This window comes from Lygodium microphyllum, chromosome 5, assembly GCF_053477565.2.
Source record: "Lygodium microphyllum isolate KBCC chromosome 5, Lygodium_microphyllum_v1.1.10, whole genome shotgun sequence".
Classification (NCBI taxonomy): Eukaryota; Viridiplantae; Streptophyta; class Polypodiopsida; order Schizaeales; family Lygodiaceae; genus Lygodium; species Lygodium microphyllum.
This window is the reverse complement of record NC_141139.1, coordinates 100,260,362-100,275,580: the sequence shown is the minus strand read 5'-3', so window position 1 is coordinate 100,275,580 and position 15,219 is coordinate 100,260,362. Positions and strand designations below refer to the sequence as shown.

At 42.8% G+C, this 15,219-nt stretch overlaps 1 protein-coding gene across 1 annotated transcript in view; it reads left to right on the top strand.

Annotated features, from left to right (window-relative positions):
- The window catches only part of LOC148036198 (uncharacterized), a 139,523-nt gene extending 124,707 nt beyond the window's left edge, over window positions 1-14,816 (top strand). The window contains exons 5-8 of the mRNA XM_087679102.1: window positions 9,491-9,573; window positions 9,663-9,784; window positions 9,935-10,283; window positions 14,441-14,816. Coding sequence (XP_087535228.1) covers window positions 9,491-9,573; window positions 9,663-9,784; window positions 9,935-10,283; window positions 14,441-14,681 — 795 coding nt within the window. The 3' untranslated portion in view covers window positions 14,682-14,816. The remainder of the gene's footprint in view (window positions 1-9,490; window positions 9,574-9,662; window positions 9,785-9,934; window positions 10,284-14,440) is intronic.
- The last annotated feature ends 403 nt before the right edge of the window (window positions 14,817-15,219 follow it).

Below are 15,219 nucleotides of genomic sequence, written 5' to 3'. Positions count from 1 at the left end.
CCTACACCCTATCGAAGCATTTGCCATTCTCAAATCTCATCTCCCATCCCCTCTATCCCACACCCTATCAAAGCATTTGCCATTCTCATCTCCCATCCCCTCTCTCTCACTCTTGCTCTTTCAAATTTACCCCAATCCTCTTGTCTCTCGAGTCTCTCTCCCTTTCAACTTTCAAGACTCAAGTTTCAAGAGTCGAGACTCTCTCTCTCTCTCTCTCTCTCTCTCTCTCTCTCAGGCCTCTTTATCTGTCATCGGCACCATGACTTGTGAGAAGCACGAGGCCTTCAATTTGCATGTGATCCATGTGGAGAGGGACACAAAGAAGTCCAACTCCCACCATTGGACATGCAAGTATTGTGGGAAGAGCTATACAAGTGGTGCAACTCGGCTTCTCCAACAACTTTCCAAGACGGGGGGGCAAGTTGCTCCATGCAAGGAGATCCCTCAAAACATTGCGGAGGAGATCTTCACCAAGATGAGAGGGGGATCCACAAGAGGAGGAGGAAGTGGCTTATCGGCACCAACTCCTATGCCTACTAACGAGGAAGCATCCAATGTGGGCGTATCTTCAACCGATGCGGGAGAGGCGTCTACCATTGGTGGTGGGGGCTCCACATCCGTATCCGGCTCCGGTAAAAGACAAAGAGTGGAGGCTCATGCGGTGCCGGAGAGACAATCCTCTCTCTCTCAAGCTCCTGGTCATGTGCGTGGATTGGTTGCCTTTCTTAGAGAAAGGCAACAACTTGCAGACATTGAAATTACATGCACAGTGATTAAGTGCAATCTTGCATTCAATGTCTAAAGCAAGAGCAATGGAAGAAGATGGTAAAAGCCATTGCCAATGTGGGTCCATGTAAAGGATGGACCAGTGTTACATACAATGACATGAGGATGAAAAAGATTGATGAAGAGGAGAGGATTAATAGAGAGCCCTTGATCCTATTCAAGCCGCATGGATAAAATATGGTTGCTCCATTCTCACCGACGGATGGAGTGATTGTAAGAAACGGAGCATCATCAATATACTCGTCTCATGTCCACTCGGCACTTACTTTTTGCGGGCCGTAGATACCGGCAAGAGGGGGAGAAAAACGACAAGCGCATTCATCTACCGCCACATTCGACAAGCTATCATTGAGGTATACATTGCAATTTTCCTTTTAAATTTATTTCACTTTCTTTCATTATGATAATATCATGATTCATAATTGAAATTCAATTTATGCATAACTATCTATCTCCCTATTCTAATAATTAATTTCTCTCTAGTATCTATGATTTATCTCGATTCTCTCTTTTCCCCCAGGCCGCAAGGCCCCCAATCCCTGGGCTCCATCTCTCACCTCCAATTTCCAAGTATTGTTAGTAATAAGTATACTTCTTGTAATGTGTAAATTGTGGTTGTAGGTGGGCCCCTCAAATGTGGTGCAAGTTGTTACCGACAATGCATCAAATTGTTGACGCATGGGCCGTTTGCTTGAGGCCGAGTTCCCTATGATTGTGTGGACTCCATGTGTAAGCCATTGTTTGGACTTGCTCATGGAGGACATTGGAAAGCTCAAGTGGGTGAGGGTGGTCCGCAAAGCTATATCAATTGTCACATTCTTCACGATAAAGGTAAAGGTACTTGTGATGTATCATGAACATAGCACACTAAAGTTGAAGAAGCCTTTTTCAACTCGCTTTGCTTACATGTGGTTATTGTTAGAGCGCCTTTATGAGGTGCGGTCCAACAGTGGTATCCACTCTATGGAATGAGTGGAATGAGCATGAGACAGAGGAGGCCAAAGCCATGCAGCGCTTGCCTTAATGAGTAGTTTTGGCAAAAAGTCCGTGCCGTTGTCATTGTCGTGACTCCCTTTTATAGGGTGTTACATATGAGTAATTGTGAGGGGTCCACCATGGGCTTTCTCGTTCACTTCTTTAGAGCGGCATTGGTGGAGGCACGTGCTTGTATAGTAATCACAGAGGCACAGCGTGCACATGTTTTAGAGATAGCAGAGAGGAGATGGGCGTGGATGCATAAGCCCATCTATGGTTTTGCCGCATTGGTACATCCGGCCTACAAGTCACCGGCAGTCATGGATGATAGAGAGTTCTGTTCGGACCAGCTTGCTTATTTGACTCGTGTGGTCCCTGTGGATGACCACAATGCAGTGCTGGATGAGCTAGGATGCTATGCAGATCAAAGAGGGCATGTGGCTTTTGCTTCTCCCACTTGTTGGAGGAGAGAGTCACTTGTGAAGCCTTTAATTTGGTGGCAAAACTTTGAATATGCACTGAAGACCCTTCGATCCTTAGCCATGAGGATCCTTGCCGAGAATTGCTCTTCGAAGAAGGAAAACTATCATCATGGGGTGAAAGTGTATGATATGCTTAGTAAGGGAGAGAAGAGACTCCATGTGGGGAGTGCATGTGAGAGAAACTGGAGTGACTATTTTCTCATTCACACAAAGATTCGCAATCGGCTTAGCACACGATAGTTAGAGCAGCTAGTCTATTGCCGGACTAACTTACGCATGATGAGGGCTATGATGAGCATGGGTAGTCTGAAGCAAGTAAAGTTTAAACACTTACCCATAACATTTAAAATTTGTTGTTTTAACTTTTAAACTTTGAACTTTGAAGTTTATACTTTACAATTTAGACTTAAGAATTGATTTACAATGATCAATCTTACGTGCATCACTGTATTGTGTAGGCAAATATTGATACATTCAAGTTGACGAGCGACACTCTTCTGAGTATACATAAGGAGGTGGATGAGGAGGAGGAGATGATTTTTGCAGAGCTCTATAGAGAGCTTATAGCAGCAGATACTCGTGACACTTGCAGTCAACGTGCTCGTGGGCGAGGAGTTCGAGTAGGTGGTAGTAGGGACATGGTCATTTGACGCTCTCCATCATCGAGGAGGGGTGGTTCGAGTGGCTTGCAGACATATGTAAGGCGGGGTTCTAGTAGCTCACATCTTGTGCCTCATGATGACATCCATCCCTTGCCTACATAACCGCCACCTAGGGAGCTATCATTTGATGATAGTAGTAACCTCATCAGTGAGGATGAGTATGAGTGTGTCTCATCATCGGATGCCGAGGAGTCATCTTCAAACTCTCTTAATGAGCACTAAGATGGTTCTGATGATGATGATGATAGTGATGTCTTATCATAGATTCATATGACATAGGTCTCTTTTTTTTGTATCAGATATACTAGACTGTAGTCGTATCGCATATTTTGCGCAGCCCATGCGACCGCGATGGTCACCCTCATGTATTCATCTTATTCTGTAATGAAATGGCTATTTCCACTTTAAACATGTATTCTATGATCTATCATTTAATGATTTATGGTTTTTGTTATTTAAAAAATTATCTTAATTTTTTTTTCGTACTAATATCATACTGTACCTTATAAAATCATAAGGTACCATTTAGTACCGTATTTTATCATACTATACCGTATCGTACCTTTCGTACCTAACAACTATGGTGTGGGTGGTGGTTGGAACCTGTGGGTATGGGGAGGTGGATATGGTGAGGGATATGTAGGCATGGTCTGCTCCAATTGGGCAAGGTGGGATAGTGAAAGATATGATTAGCTCCATTGTCTCAATGGAGCTAAGGATGTAGCCCACTGGGCTGGAACCAATGGGGATACGCGTGTGTGCAAGCGTCACAGAGAGAGAGAGAGAGAGAGAGAGAGAGAGAGAGAGAGAGAGAGGAAGAATTGATGGCGTCCTGGAGAGAGAGAGAGAGCTTCTGATGGCGGACCAGTGGACGTGCTTCCCTTGACCTGCGCAAGTCCTCACCTGCCTCGCGCGCTGTCTGAGTTCCTCAGTTCAGCGCAGGGTCCCGTCTGCCCTGCCTGTGACATCGTGTCCTACCTCTGCCTTCCTGAGAATTTCTGGTCGACCTGCAGAGTGAACTGACGCTGTTGGACAGAGCTGCGACTTGAAGCGCCGATCTCCTACCCTATAACGTTTCGCCCTGCAGATGCTCACCAGATTCGACCGTTGTGCTGCTCTCGTGATCGTGCTTGTCTTAAATCTGGAGTGGCGCCGCGCTGCAGTAAACCCTAGCCAGCAAGTGACATCGTCTGAGAAAGGGAGTGCTTGATCACACAGGTCACGTGCAGAGAGAGAGAGAGCGCCCTACAAATAGTTTCAGATCTCTTGTTAAAGCGGTGATACAACATGGCTGGTCTGGACATGGCCTTTATTGACCAAACAGTGGCAGCCCTTGGTCCGGATTCTGAAACAGAGGAACCAGAGGATATGGTTCCTTGCACAGAGGAGATGCCACCTAGTCCTGACTTCCAGCCTGCGGGCAAACGCACCAAGCATACTTCGGAAGATACAATGGATCATCAAAAAACGTTCTTATGCTCAGGTTGCTTCTGATTCTGTGGATTCTCAAGATGTTGACTGGGAGCATTTGTTGGAGTTTGCCAACACTCTGCTTGGTGATTATGTTCAACATAATCATGAAGCGTTTTCTAACTCTGAAACTAAAGATGTTCTGGAAGCCACTGTGGATCCTAAAAATGTTTTGCGCTCATTCTCAGTGTTTTATGAACGTGATGTTATACTCTTCTTCACTGGTAGGATCCCAGTGCTTTCCTATATTCGCCAGTGGTTGCAAAGTCTACTACAAGGGGAGTGTGTTGAAGAGATTTTTATTGGGCCCCGAGGCTTTTATGAGGTGCTGTTGAAATCCGAGAAGCATCGTGCCGATTTGCTGACTAAACTGCCATTGATCGTCGTTTGGTCTATGTTGTGCCATGGCACCCAATGGCAGATTTTCAGCGCTTGCTTCAACGCGAATGGCCGGTGTGGCTTGAAGTGGAAAACTGTTCGGCTGTCTATTGGCCACTGTTAAAGGATGCCATGGCTGTCGTGGACACTGTTTTGGCTCCCCCGAGCCACGAATCGTAACCGTTTGTGTATGTTATGGGACACTTCTCGAAAAAGGTTTGCTTGGTTACGTCTTAATTGCTCTGGCATGCATCCTTTGCACTTTCGTTTGAAATGGGGTAACTTTGTAGGGCATTGTTTTTCGTGTGGAAAATTGGGGCATTTTATGGCCGAATGTCCAGCGAAGCAACCGACTTCAAATGATGAGCATGTTTTGCCTCCCATGGAAGATATGGTGCTTGATGCTCCGTTGCAGGATGCGACCCAGCCACCTAAAGTTTTGGATAAAGGCAAACATGTTTCAGGTTTGGATTCCCGTGACAATGACTGGTTAGATGTACGTGCCAAAAAAGGTAAAAGGTTTGATGCTGGCATGGCGGATACTGTGCCTAATGCTTCACAAGATTCCTTGTGTACTTATATGCGCAGAAAAGACATGTTGTCTTCAGAGCACACTACTCATATTATGGTTTCTCCTACTCCTCGCAGTCAGCCCACTTAGGAAAGTATATACGGATAGTCCAAAGGGCCCATCTGCTAAGTTGGCTTTTGATGCTAGAGGTAACGTGATTACCCCATGGGATCATCGTTATCCCCGTTCCATCCCCAAGACAGTGGATACACTGTCTACCTCTAAATCTGGCCGTCAGAACTCTTTTGCCGTGTTAGCTGATTTTTTGGATGAGGGAATCCTTGACATTCTAGCAGAAAAGGTTAAATCTGCCTCGTTCTTGATTATTTTTTTTGAATACACATGAAGATAGCCACTGGAATGTGCGAGGCACTTATTCTCGCAATAAGCAACATGCCATGTGGAGTTTATTGCATAAGAATCAGTGGGATGTCTTGTGTGTTGTTGAGCACAAGAGTCACGGTGAAGCAGAAAAAGTTGTGGATTGCCATGGGTTTTGCTTGTTTTATGCAGGGGCACATGCCATGCATTATTCTGGTGTGCTTATGATTGTACATGAGAAATATCAGCCTATTCTTATTAAAAATGATGTACATGGTTATTTTGTGGTGATTGAAGTTTTATTTGAAGAAGAGATCTTATGGTTACTTGGGCTCTATGCTCCAAATGACCCTTTATCTTGCCGGGATCTTTAGAATACTTTGCAGACCTCCTTGTCACTTGGCAGACGGGGTTTTTTGATGGGGGATTTTAATGTGTGTGTTGATCCTTCACAGTCCACATCAGAGCATTCAGTGATGGACGCTCCGGAAAGCCGTGCGTGGAATGCGTTTGCTCTTACCGTGCTTAAGCAAGATCTCTGGTCATGGCTACACCCTTCTTCTACAGGGTTTACTTTTCATTCTACGCAGTATACAACTACATGGTCGCGGTTGGACCGCATGTACATCATGCAGGATGATGCTTTTCTTCCTGAGATGCTGGAAATGAAAGTGTTGCAGCAATATGCATTGTCGGACCATTTTCCTCTACAGTTTGAGATGCTTGTACAACCCATTGCACCTTTTAAGCAATTTCTGGATAGACTCCCTTTGCGTTTCAACTTGTCTTGTTTGAAGCATTCAACCTTTCAGGGTTATATGCAGCAATTGATTGATAGATTTTTATTGGACTTCTCCTCTGAGGGCAATGCTTCTTTTGAACGATTGCTCTCTAATGTGCAGCGGATTGCTCGGCAGTATGGGATCCATCATGCCTCTCTTTGTCGGCGGCGTCGACAAGCAGCGGAGGAATTACTGGCTTTGGTTCGTTCTCTACTGGTGGAGACTCCAGATGATGTATTCTGCTGCCATTGGCTATGCATTTGGCTGATCTTATCAAAGAGTTTCAGTTGAAATCTTATCAGCAGGCCAAATTGCAAAATTTGATTGAGAATTTACAAGATAGTGCTTGTCAAACTCATAAGTTCTTTCAAGCTCTCCATGCATCTCCTGCTCGAGAGAATATGACTAGACTCCAGGATGCAGAAGGTCAAATGGTCATTGATCTTCAGACTATTGTGAATATGTGTAGGAATTATTTTCTAGACCTTCTTGGTTCTACTCCTTCACCTTCTGACCAAATTACTCATGCCCTCTTAGTTTTCTATGATTTGGTCCGCAATCAGGTTCCACATGACATGCAAACTACTTTGGAGACAGATATTCGTGAGGCGGAGATTATGGATGTTTTGTTACACTTGCCCAAGGATAAAAGTCCCGGTTGGGATGGTCTCACCAATGAATTCTTTGAGGTTTTTGCTACCCGACTGGTGAAACCATTGACGGCTATGTTTCAACAGGTTTGGGAAACTACTTCCAAAAGTTCCTTCACTGTCTATGTTGAAACATTGGCGACCAATTTCTTTGATGGGTTCTATGTATAAAATCTTTTCCAAAGTGATGGCGAATCGGCTCCATAAGCATCTTCCTGCCATTGTGCATCCTCTTCAATATGGTTTCATTAAGGGCCGAAACATTCTACATAATGTCTTAAATGTGCAAATGGCTATTGACTATGCAAGGCACTCTAATCAGGAGGTGGTATTGATTCAATTGGACCTGGAAAAGGCTTTTGATTATTTAGACTGGTCTTTCATTACAGAACTTATGTCTACTATGGGCTTTGGTACTCGGATGTCTCGTTTGATCTACACCATTAGTACTGCGGCTTCTTTGCGAGTTATGCTGAATGGTGGTGTTACCGAGCCATTTGTCCTTGCACGCTCTGTGAGACAGGATTGCCCTTTGAGTCCTCTCTTTTTTGCCCTTGCGACTCATCCGGTTCTTTCGATGTTATCTCATGTGGCAGCTTCTACTCAGTTGGCTGGATTGTCTCTTTCTTTTGGACAGCACTTCATTAGTCAATCCTTGGCTGATGACAGCTTTATGATTTTGCGTGCAGACAAGGATAATCTTCACAAAGCATTAGATGTTTGGACTCTCTTTGGTCATGCTTCTGGTCTTCATATCAATTCTTTGAAATCAGCCATGCTCAGTTGCATGGAGTCAGATTTGCAGTCATTGGACTGGCAGGGAATGGTTGTTCCCCGTGGTTCCATTGTCAGGCATCTTGGGTACCCTTTGGGTGTTGATATTCGGCCAAAGCAACTACTACAGTGGATTTCACAGAAACTGGCAGCTAAGTTTCTGTATTGGAAGTCACAGGCTTGGCCCTTCTATGTTCACCTTAAAGTGGCTCAGACAATTATGTTGCCAATGCTCACATATTTCTTGCCATTGCTGCCTTGGACTACTACTACATTGAATGCTCTTACTCAATACATTCGTTTCATGTTATGGAAGAATGACTCCTTGCATGCAGGCATTTCATGGATTTCTTGGTCGCATGCATGTACCCCCAAACGCATGGGTGGTGGGGCTTTTTTGGATGCCGATAGCCCGTTATTTTCTTGAGAATCACGGGCTTGTGCATGGTAATACCCAAATTCGGAGCTCCTGGTGGCATGTTCTTAATGCAGACTCTCGGTTTTCTAGTCCTTCATCATCCCTGCTTGCTCATTTGGTATGTTCCTGGAAATTGGTTTTCCAGAAGGCTCAGTGGCATCCAGCGGAGGACCGCTTAGCTACTAACTCTTTTCAACTGGAATTGTTGGCAACCTCGCGATTACTTTCTTGGGAAGGCAAACATGAGCTCAGACCAAAATTTAACCGCATGGCACGTTTGGGCTTGACTTCAGTTGCAGATGCCACCCTTGCCAGTCGTAATGTGTTGATATCGTTTCGTACAGCCAGGAGGCTTTTCAGGATCCCTCGTGGATACCGTGATTTATGGGGACAGCTTTTGATGGTGCTCCAGAGCAGACAACCCTTTCTTGCCCTTGCTTTGGATCGTCCCTGGCAGGATTGGAACCTTGCAGGCCGGCTGAATTTGGAAAAGGCCTCAGCTAACCAGGTGTATCATCTTCTGATTAAAGATCATCAATGGCTGGTTACTAAAGCTAATACTGTATGGGGATTGCGCAAATCTCAATCATGGTGGAAGGTAACTGTGATGGAGAGCTGGTTGAACAAGACACCTTTCAAATGCAAGGTCTTTCTTTGGAAGGTGATGATTGGTGGTCTTCCTCTTGCTTCAGCCCTTTCCAACGTCGAATCTCCAACGGCAATTGTTTTTTTTGCACCACCAGTGTGGAATCGGCTTGTCATCAATTTATTTCTTGCCCTCTCGCTAAGAAAATCTGGTCACTCTTGTCGGCGGTTTGGCAAGCAGTGGTTGGTTTCTCGCTAAGCCCTTTTGATTGGGTTTTTGTGCAGCCCAAATACCCCACACCAGCACAGTCGCATATGAAGATCTTGTTTCACTTTCTTAGATACTGGGGCTGTTGGCACAATTGGACCATTTGGAATGCTTTTCTTTTTGATTCAGCCTCTAATGTTCAGTGACACATTGCTAGGCTTAAAAGTCTCTTGCATTGGCAAATAGATCTCATTCGGCACTCTGACTTACTCCCTCAGGAGGACGGACTTCCCTGGCATATGGCAATTTCCTCTACGTCTTTGCCATGACTTTTGTAACTCTTTTGTCGTTTAGTACTTTATAAATATAACACCATTACGGGAAAAAAAAAGAGAGAGAGATCTAAGAATGAATGTGTATGATGGCAGGAGCATGCTGTTCTGATTAAATTGGCATCAATGCTTCTTCAACATGGCCTAAGCGTCTATAGATTTGATTTTCCGGGGAGCGGGTGGGTAATGCTGATTGAGACTTTTTATTCATGAGGTTCAATATGAAGTGGATTTTTGCATGCAGAATATATGAATTTCTGTTTTCCAGAGAGAGTGAAGGAGAGTTTCAGTATGGTAATTACTGGAAAGATGCAGAAGATCTTCGGTCTGTTGTAACATATTGGATAGAACAAGGACGCAAGGTGAGGGTCCTCATTGGCCATAGCAAAGGTACCAGCAGTCCTCTTTTGGAAGTTATTACATTTTGATGTTTGCTCGTAGCAAGGTAGATTATTGTAAATCAATAGGAAGTAGTGTTACTCTTTCATATCCTTGTTTGCTATTAACACTTTTTTTGAGGCTGATTGTATATGCATGCAGGTGGTAATGCAGTGCTTTTATATGCATCCAAATACATGGATGTTGATTTACTAGTAAATGTGAGTGGTCGCTTTCACCTTCAAAGGGGAATGAGAAAACGGCTGGGAAAAAATTATGCGGAGTTGGTTGAAAAGCATGGGTACATTGATGTAAAAGATAAATACGGTAATGAATATTTCAAACAATTAACTGGGTGCAATGCCTCTAAAATTTGTTTCTTTCACTTAATTTATTATGCAGTATTGCTGTTTACAGGTAATGTCGAATATCGTGTCACAAAAAGAAATTTGGAAGATCGTTTGAACACTGACATGAAATCGGCAGTCTCCTCAATACCGAAGCATTGCAGGTAGGCTTATTGATATGAGCTTCTATCCAGATATGCTCACTCCATGATATTATTTTGCTAAGGTGCCTTGAGTAATTGGAGTACATGGAAGATGTTTGCAATAATCCATCTTCTACTTGTAAGCCCTACATTGAGTCAATGAGGAACATTAGGAGCTCTGTCCAGCTTGGTAATAGTTTTTGTTAGTCTTCTTTTGGTTTGCCCAAGCTATGTTTGGGCATGTATGCCAACCTAGGGCATTGAGAATTGTGTGCCTATTTTATGGAAGTCTTTCATTATTGCAACACACAGTCCTGTCACCATTCCCTTTCAGCCATCCATCACTTCAGTTTTTATTCCCCAGTGCCCTCACTAATGGTATACTTGTATCTCACCTTACAAGATCAGCAAGGCTCAGAGACTAAGGAGAAAACTCACTTAGTGAGACAATAGTCTGTCCTCCTTTAAGGACGTCAGTACGACCCCCACAGTTTCTACAGCCAATGCTTTTCTACTGGTTGATCCTGATGTAGAGATGGACATCAGAGGCAAAGTGGTTGCCTTTGACGTGCCATCTCTGGCCTACTGATTGGTAAGTGATCAATCATTAATGCACTCCTTGAAAAACATAATAGATGCAGCTGTCTCATGAATCCATTCGAGGGTTCTGAAAGTAACCCTGCCAGGGAAGGGGTTGCTTTACAATTAGCTTTCGCACTTCAGAGCAGTCTAAGATAGTACTTGCCACCAGCAATTGGATGTTGGGATCAACTAGGCTTTCTTTGATAGGTGGGTCAAGGGCAGGGATTATTCCATGCTAGATGATGCTACAATTCTGACAGATCACATCTTTGACCCCAACGAGTACTTCATACCCCACGTTGCCCAAATCGACTGATCTTTTGGATGTATCATTCAGAGGGACAACCTTTGCAAGAGTGTTATGGTATGGTCCCCACCTCTTTGCTTGGTTCCCTTCCTCAGGTCATCGGGATCCCCTCGGTGCATGGGGGAATTCGCTTCATAAAGTACATTACACTGGCCTGGTAGTCTAGCTTCTTGTAGCGGATTGTCTTAGGGCACATTAGGAGGAGACAGGTCAGCAGGTCTCGACCAATCTTCTTTTAGGATGGGGGGAGGATTCTTGCTTTGCAAGAGGAGCAAGAGATAGTTGCAAGGAGACAATGATAGAAATAGGGACAAGCAACTCCTTAGACTCTCTTGATTTGTTGATTTCTGTACTCTTCATATGGCTGTGGAGATTGCAGAGATGAGATAGAGTTTATACTACAAATGATGATGCTCTTAAGGTCGGTTACACACAGGCGGACAGCCAGTTTTCCCAAAAAAAGGAAGTGTCTGCACGGGTATGTGTCACATTTTTACAGCCAGTTTTCCCAAAAAAGTACTTGAGAGTGACACTTCTCTTCACACAATCAAGACTTGAGATAACCAAAAGAACGTCCCTCTATCTCTTCATAACTCTCCTTTATATAGGTTTTTCTCTTCAAATACGACATGTGTTAAAAGCTTAATTACTTTCGTTCAAATGTGCCGCTCAGCTCCTTGCTTTCCTTCATGGCTACTTGTTGATGCTGCTCCTCCCCCATGGCCACCCGCACTGGCCCTGCCAGGTCTCCCAATAGGTAGCGATGCTTCTGATGATGAACAAGACTACGTGTAGGAAATCATCCCTCCAAGAATCATGCTAGAGCCGTCGTTGACTTCGCTTGTTATATGAACCCCTGCGAAATCCATGGCAGAACACCCTTTCCTCCAGCGAAGCGACATCGGCCCTTAATAGTGTCAAGTTACCCCATCGAATGAGTTACCTCTTCGTGATATTCAGCGAGTCTCCTTTCTTATTCATAACCTGCAGTCGCTCTTCCTTTGCATACACTGTCTTCAAGTCTTTCTAGGTTGGCCAAGGCTTTTGTACCACCTCTCACGCCATGACAGCCTCTCATTGTAGGGTACGAACATGCATGCAGCTCTCCCACATTTCACATGAAACTCTTTGCAGTAGCCTCTTCTTTCAAAAGCTTCTTGCCAATTCCCATTCTAAACTAAACATTCCATGTCACTACATTTTGCATGGGTAAGTTCCTCCAACATCAACATGGTTGTATCCTTGCCTCCAAAGAGACGGTGCCAACAATCCCATCCTCTTTAATCATTAGTCACAAAGAAACAATGTCATCAAAGCTCCAAGACTCTCACTATTATCTTTGTTGAATAGCAACAACCAGAATTGCTTGTATTAATTAATTGCAAGGTAATCTTTGAGGGATTTAGCACTAATGGCACGTGAATCTATCACTTCTTATGGCAAGTAACACCATCACAATATTGTTGCTTTCCAAATCTTCATGACACCATCACCTTTTCTTTATGTTACAGTCCCTATATGTAAGTTGGAAAATTCCCAGTATTTTTACGTGTGAGCCTAGTAGATCCTCAATGACTTTAGAGGGTCTTCAGCTATAGGCTCCTCTATTAAGCACTCGTGGATAGTTCGCCCACAAATTTTCAGTGTTCAACTAGTTCCACTTTTGATCTCATATGGCACACCGCATACATCTACATATAGGCATCCTTATATCTCCCATTTGGTGCACAAGTGCATAGTCATTCGTGCTATTCCTTTGTCTCTTTTTCCTCACACTCTTTCGATGCATTTGCATACTTGGCTTCCATCACCATGTCTCCTACCTTACAAGTCGTTCCATCCTCCTAGTAAAGTTGCATGCCTTATTCTCCTTGATGTTGCTCTGCATATGAAGAATAGTAACTTCCTAGCCTCCTTTGTGTCTTTAAAAGAGAAATATTTTTTAGATGTACCTGTTTTGATACCATGCAATGTGTCCTAGCTGAAGACATGCTATAAAAACTGAACTTCACGCTCAACCATATATGATTAGAAGAAGTGCAAATCCATAGCCCATGCCATACAATCACACAATCTATGCAATACTCGAAAAGATGTATGCATTGAAAAATAGTGCCTAGCCTATCTACAAGTGTCTATGCGCCATGCAAAATGTAAACACAGTTCTTTGATTACTTTACAATCCTTAACCTCTTCTCTCATCTCTCAAAAAGGAAGAAATGTACTCTGCTCCACCCACCAAATCTCAAAGTCTCTTAGGAAAATAGTGGTCCTCATGATGTTGACCAAGTGAACAACCATCTCACAATTGAAGGAGTCCTTCTCACGACCCTCAAAACTCACCCATCCACCTTCCCACTCATCTTGAGGTTTCAAATTTGGTGAGGAACATCCCAACTCTCATGCGTGCAAAGAACTATGTGTGCAGAATGAAAGGTGCTCTTCTCAAGTGCACATGCATATAAGGTTTACTGTATATAGCTGAAGCGGGCATCATGCCGTGCTAATGCTCAACAATAGTGCATTAATCCAACCCATGGCATAGAAGTAATTGATATAATTAGGAGATGACCCTTGAGTATAGTGCACTCAACAAGTGCAATGTGAAGTGCTCGTGAACTCAAAATCCCTGTGATGTGCAAAGATATCGGCAAGAAAATATACCTATTTTAGGATGTCCAGTTAACTACAATCAAAGTCATGCTCCAATGTCTCAAAAAAACCCAATCTTGACCAAGGCTATCAAGTTTTCATACTCAAAAACCAATCTTAACCAAGGCTATCAAGTGAGATGTGCATTAGATCTAGAAAAATTTGGGGTTTTGTACATGTGGGAAACTTCTATTACACCCTAGCTTTTGTCCTAGTCTTTTGCCATGGACCCTCGGCTAGTGACTCTATGATTCAAATTTTCCTTGTAATATAGGTAGTACTATCTTGTAGAAAAGTGCTCCATGCAACTCCAAATTTTAGCTAGTATAAGTTCCTTCCTTGTTTATTTTGCTTTTCTACGCTAGTGTGCCCATTTACATTTTTCTTGAGCTCACATCAATTTCCATCATCTGGATATTTTTGACATCAAATGTACAATATTCCCTTATCATAACTAACGCTACTCTTAAGTAGTTGAATTGTGAATCAGTACAAAATTTTTCTCACCCTAAAGGTATCTACATAATAGTTAATACTCTTAAATTTGAAACTACCTATAAGCATCAAGTCCTAGAAGGTCATAAACAAGTCTTATGCAATTTTATTTGGATAACATTGGTTTCCTTCATTTTTCCAGAGTGTTGACTATACATGGCTCAAATGATGAAATTGTCAGTTGTGAAGAAGCGAAAGAGTTTGACAAATGGATAGCCAACCATAGGCTTCAAATTTTGGAGGGTGCAGATCATGATTACCACCAACATCAAATAGCCTTAGCATCAATAGTTTTGGAATTTTTGAGGAGTGAAGGTATAGCTAGTAATACTAGTAAAGGATTGAGCCCTTTTGAAAGAAGACCATTCATTGCACGCCTTTGAGTTGACAACCAATATCTAGGAGTATAATTTAGCATATGGAAGTAATTCACTTGACATCTTTGTGTTCACAAGCAAGTCCTAATTTTCCATTCAAGTGTTACTTTATTCATTTAAATATACAGCTCATTTGTGCCATCTCTCTATCAAAGCTCTCTTAAGCTTTTGTTTCTATGTTGTGAGAAACATTGCTTCATCTTTCCATAAAGATTTGGATGTAATTCTTTTTTATACATTGGCTTTTCTTTAAAAGGTCTTACAAAGAGGTTTTCCAATTAAGCTTCATAATGTGTAAAATATCCTAACAAGGGAGAATGATGTGAAAAACGATTCGATAGTATGTGAACTTTGAAGTGATGTGCAACCACACACCTTATGCACGTAAGAAAACTTATAAAAAACATTAATATAACATTTTATAGTTTTCAATTGAGCAAGAGAATCGTAGAAGAAATATGCAAACCATGAAAAAGACAAGAATGTTGGATTGGAGAAAAATTACAATGGAATAAAAGCTGTAAAAAAATATGTAAGCGTAAGG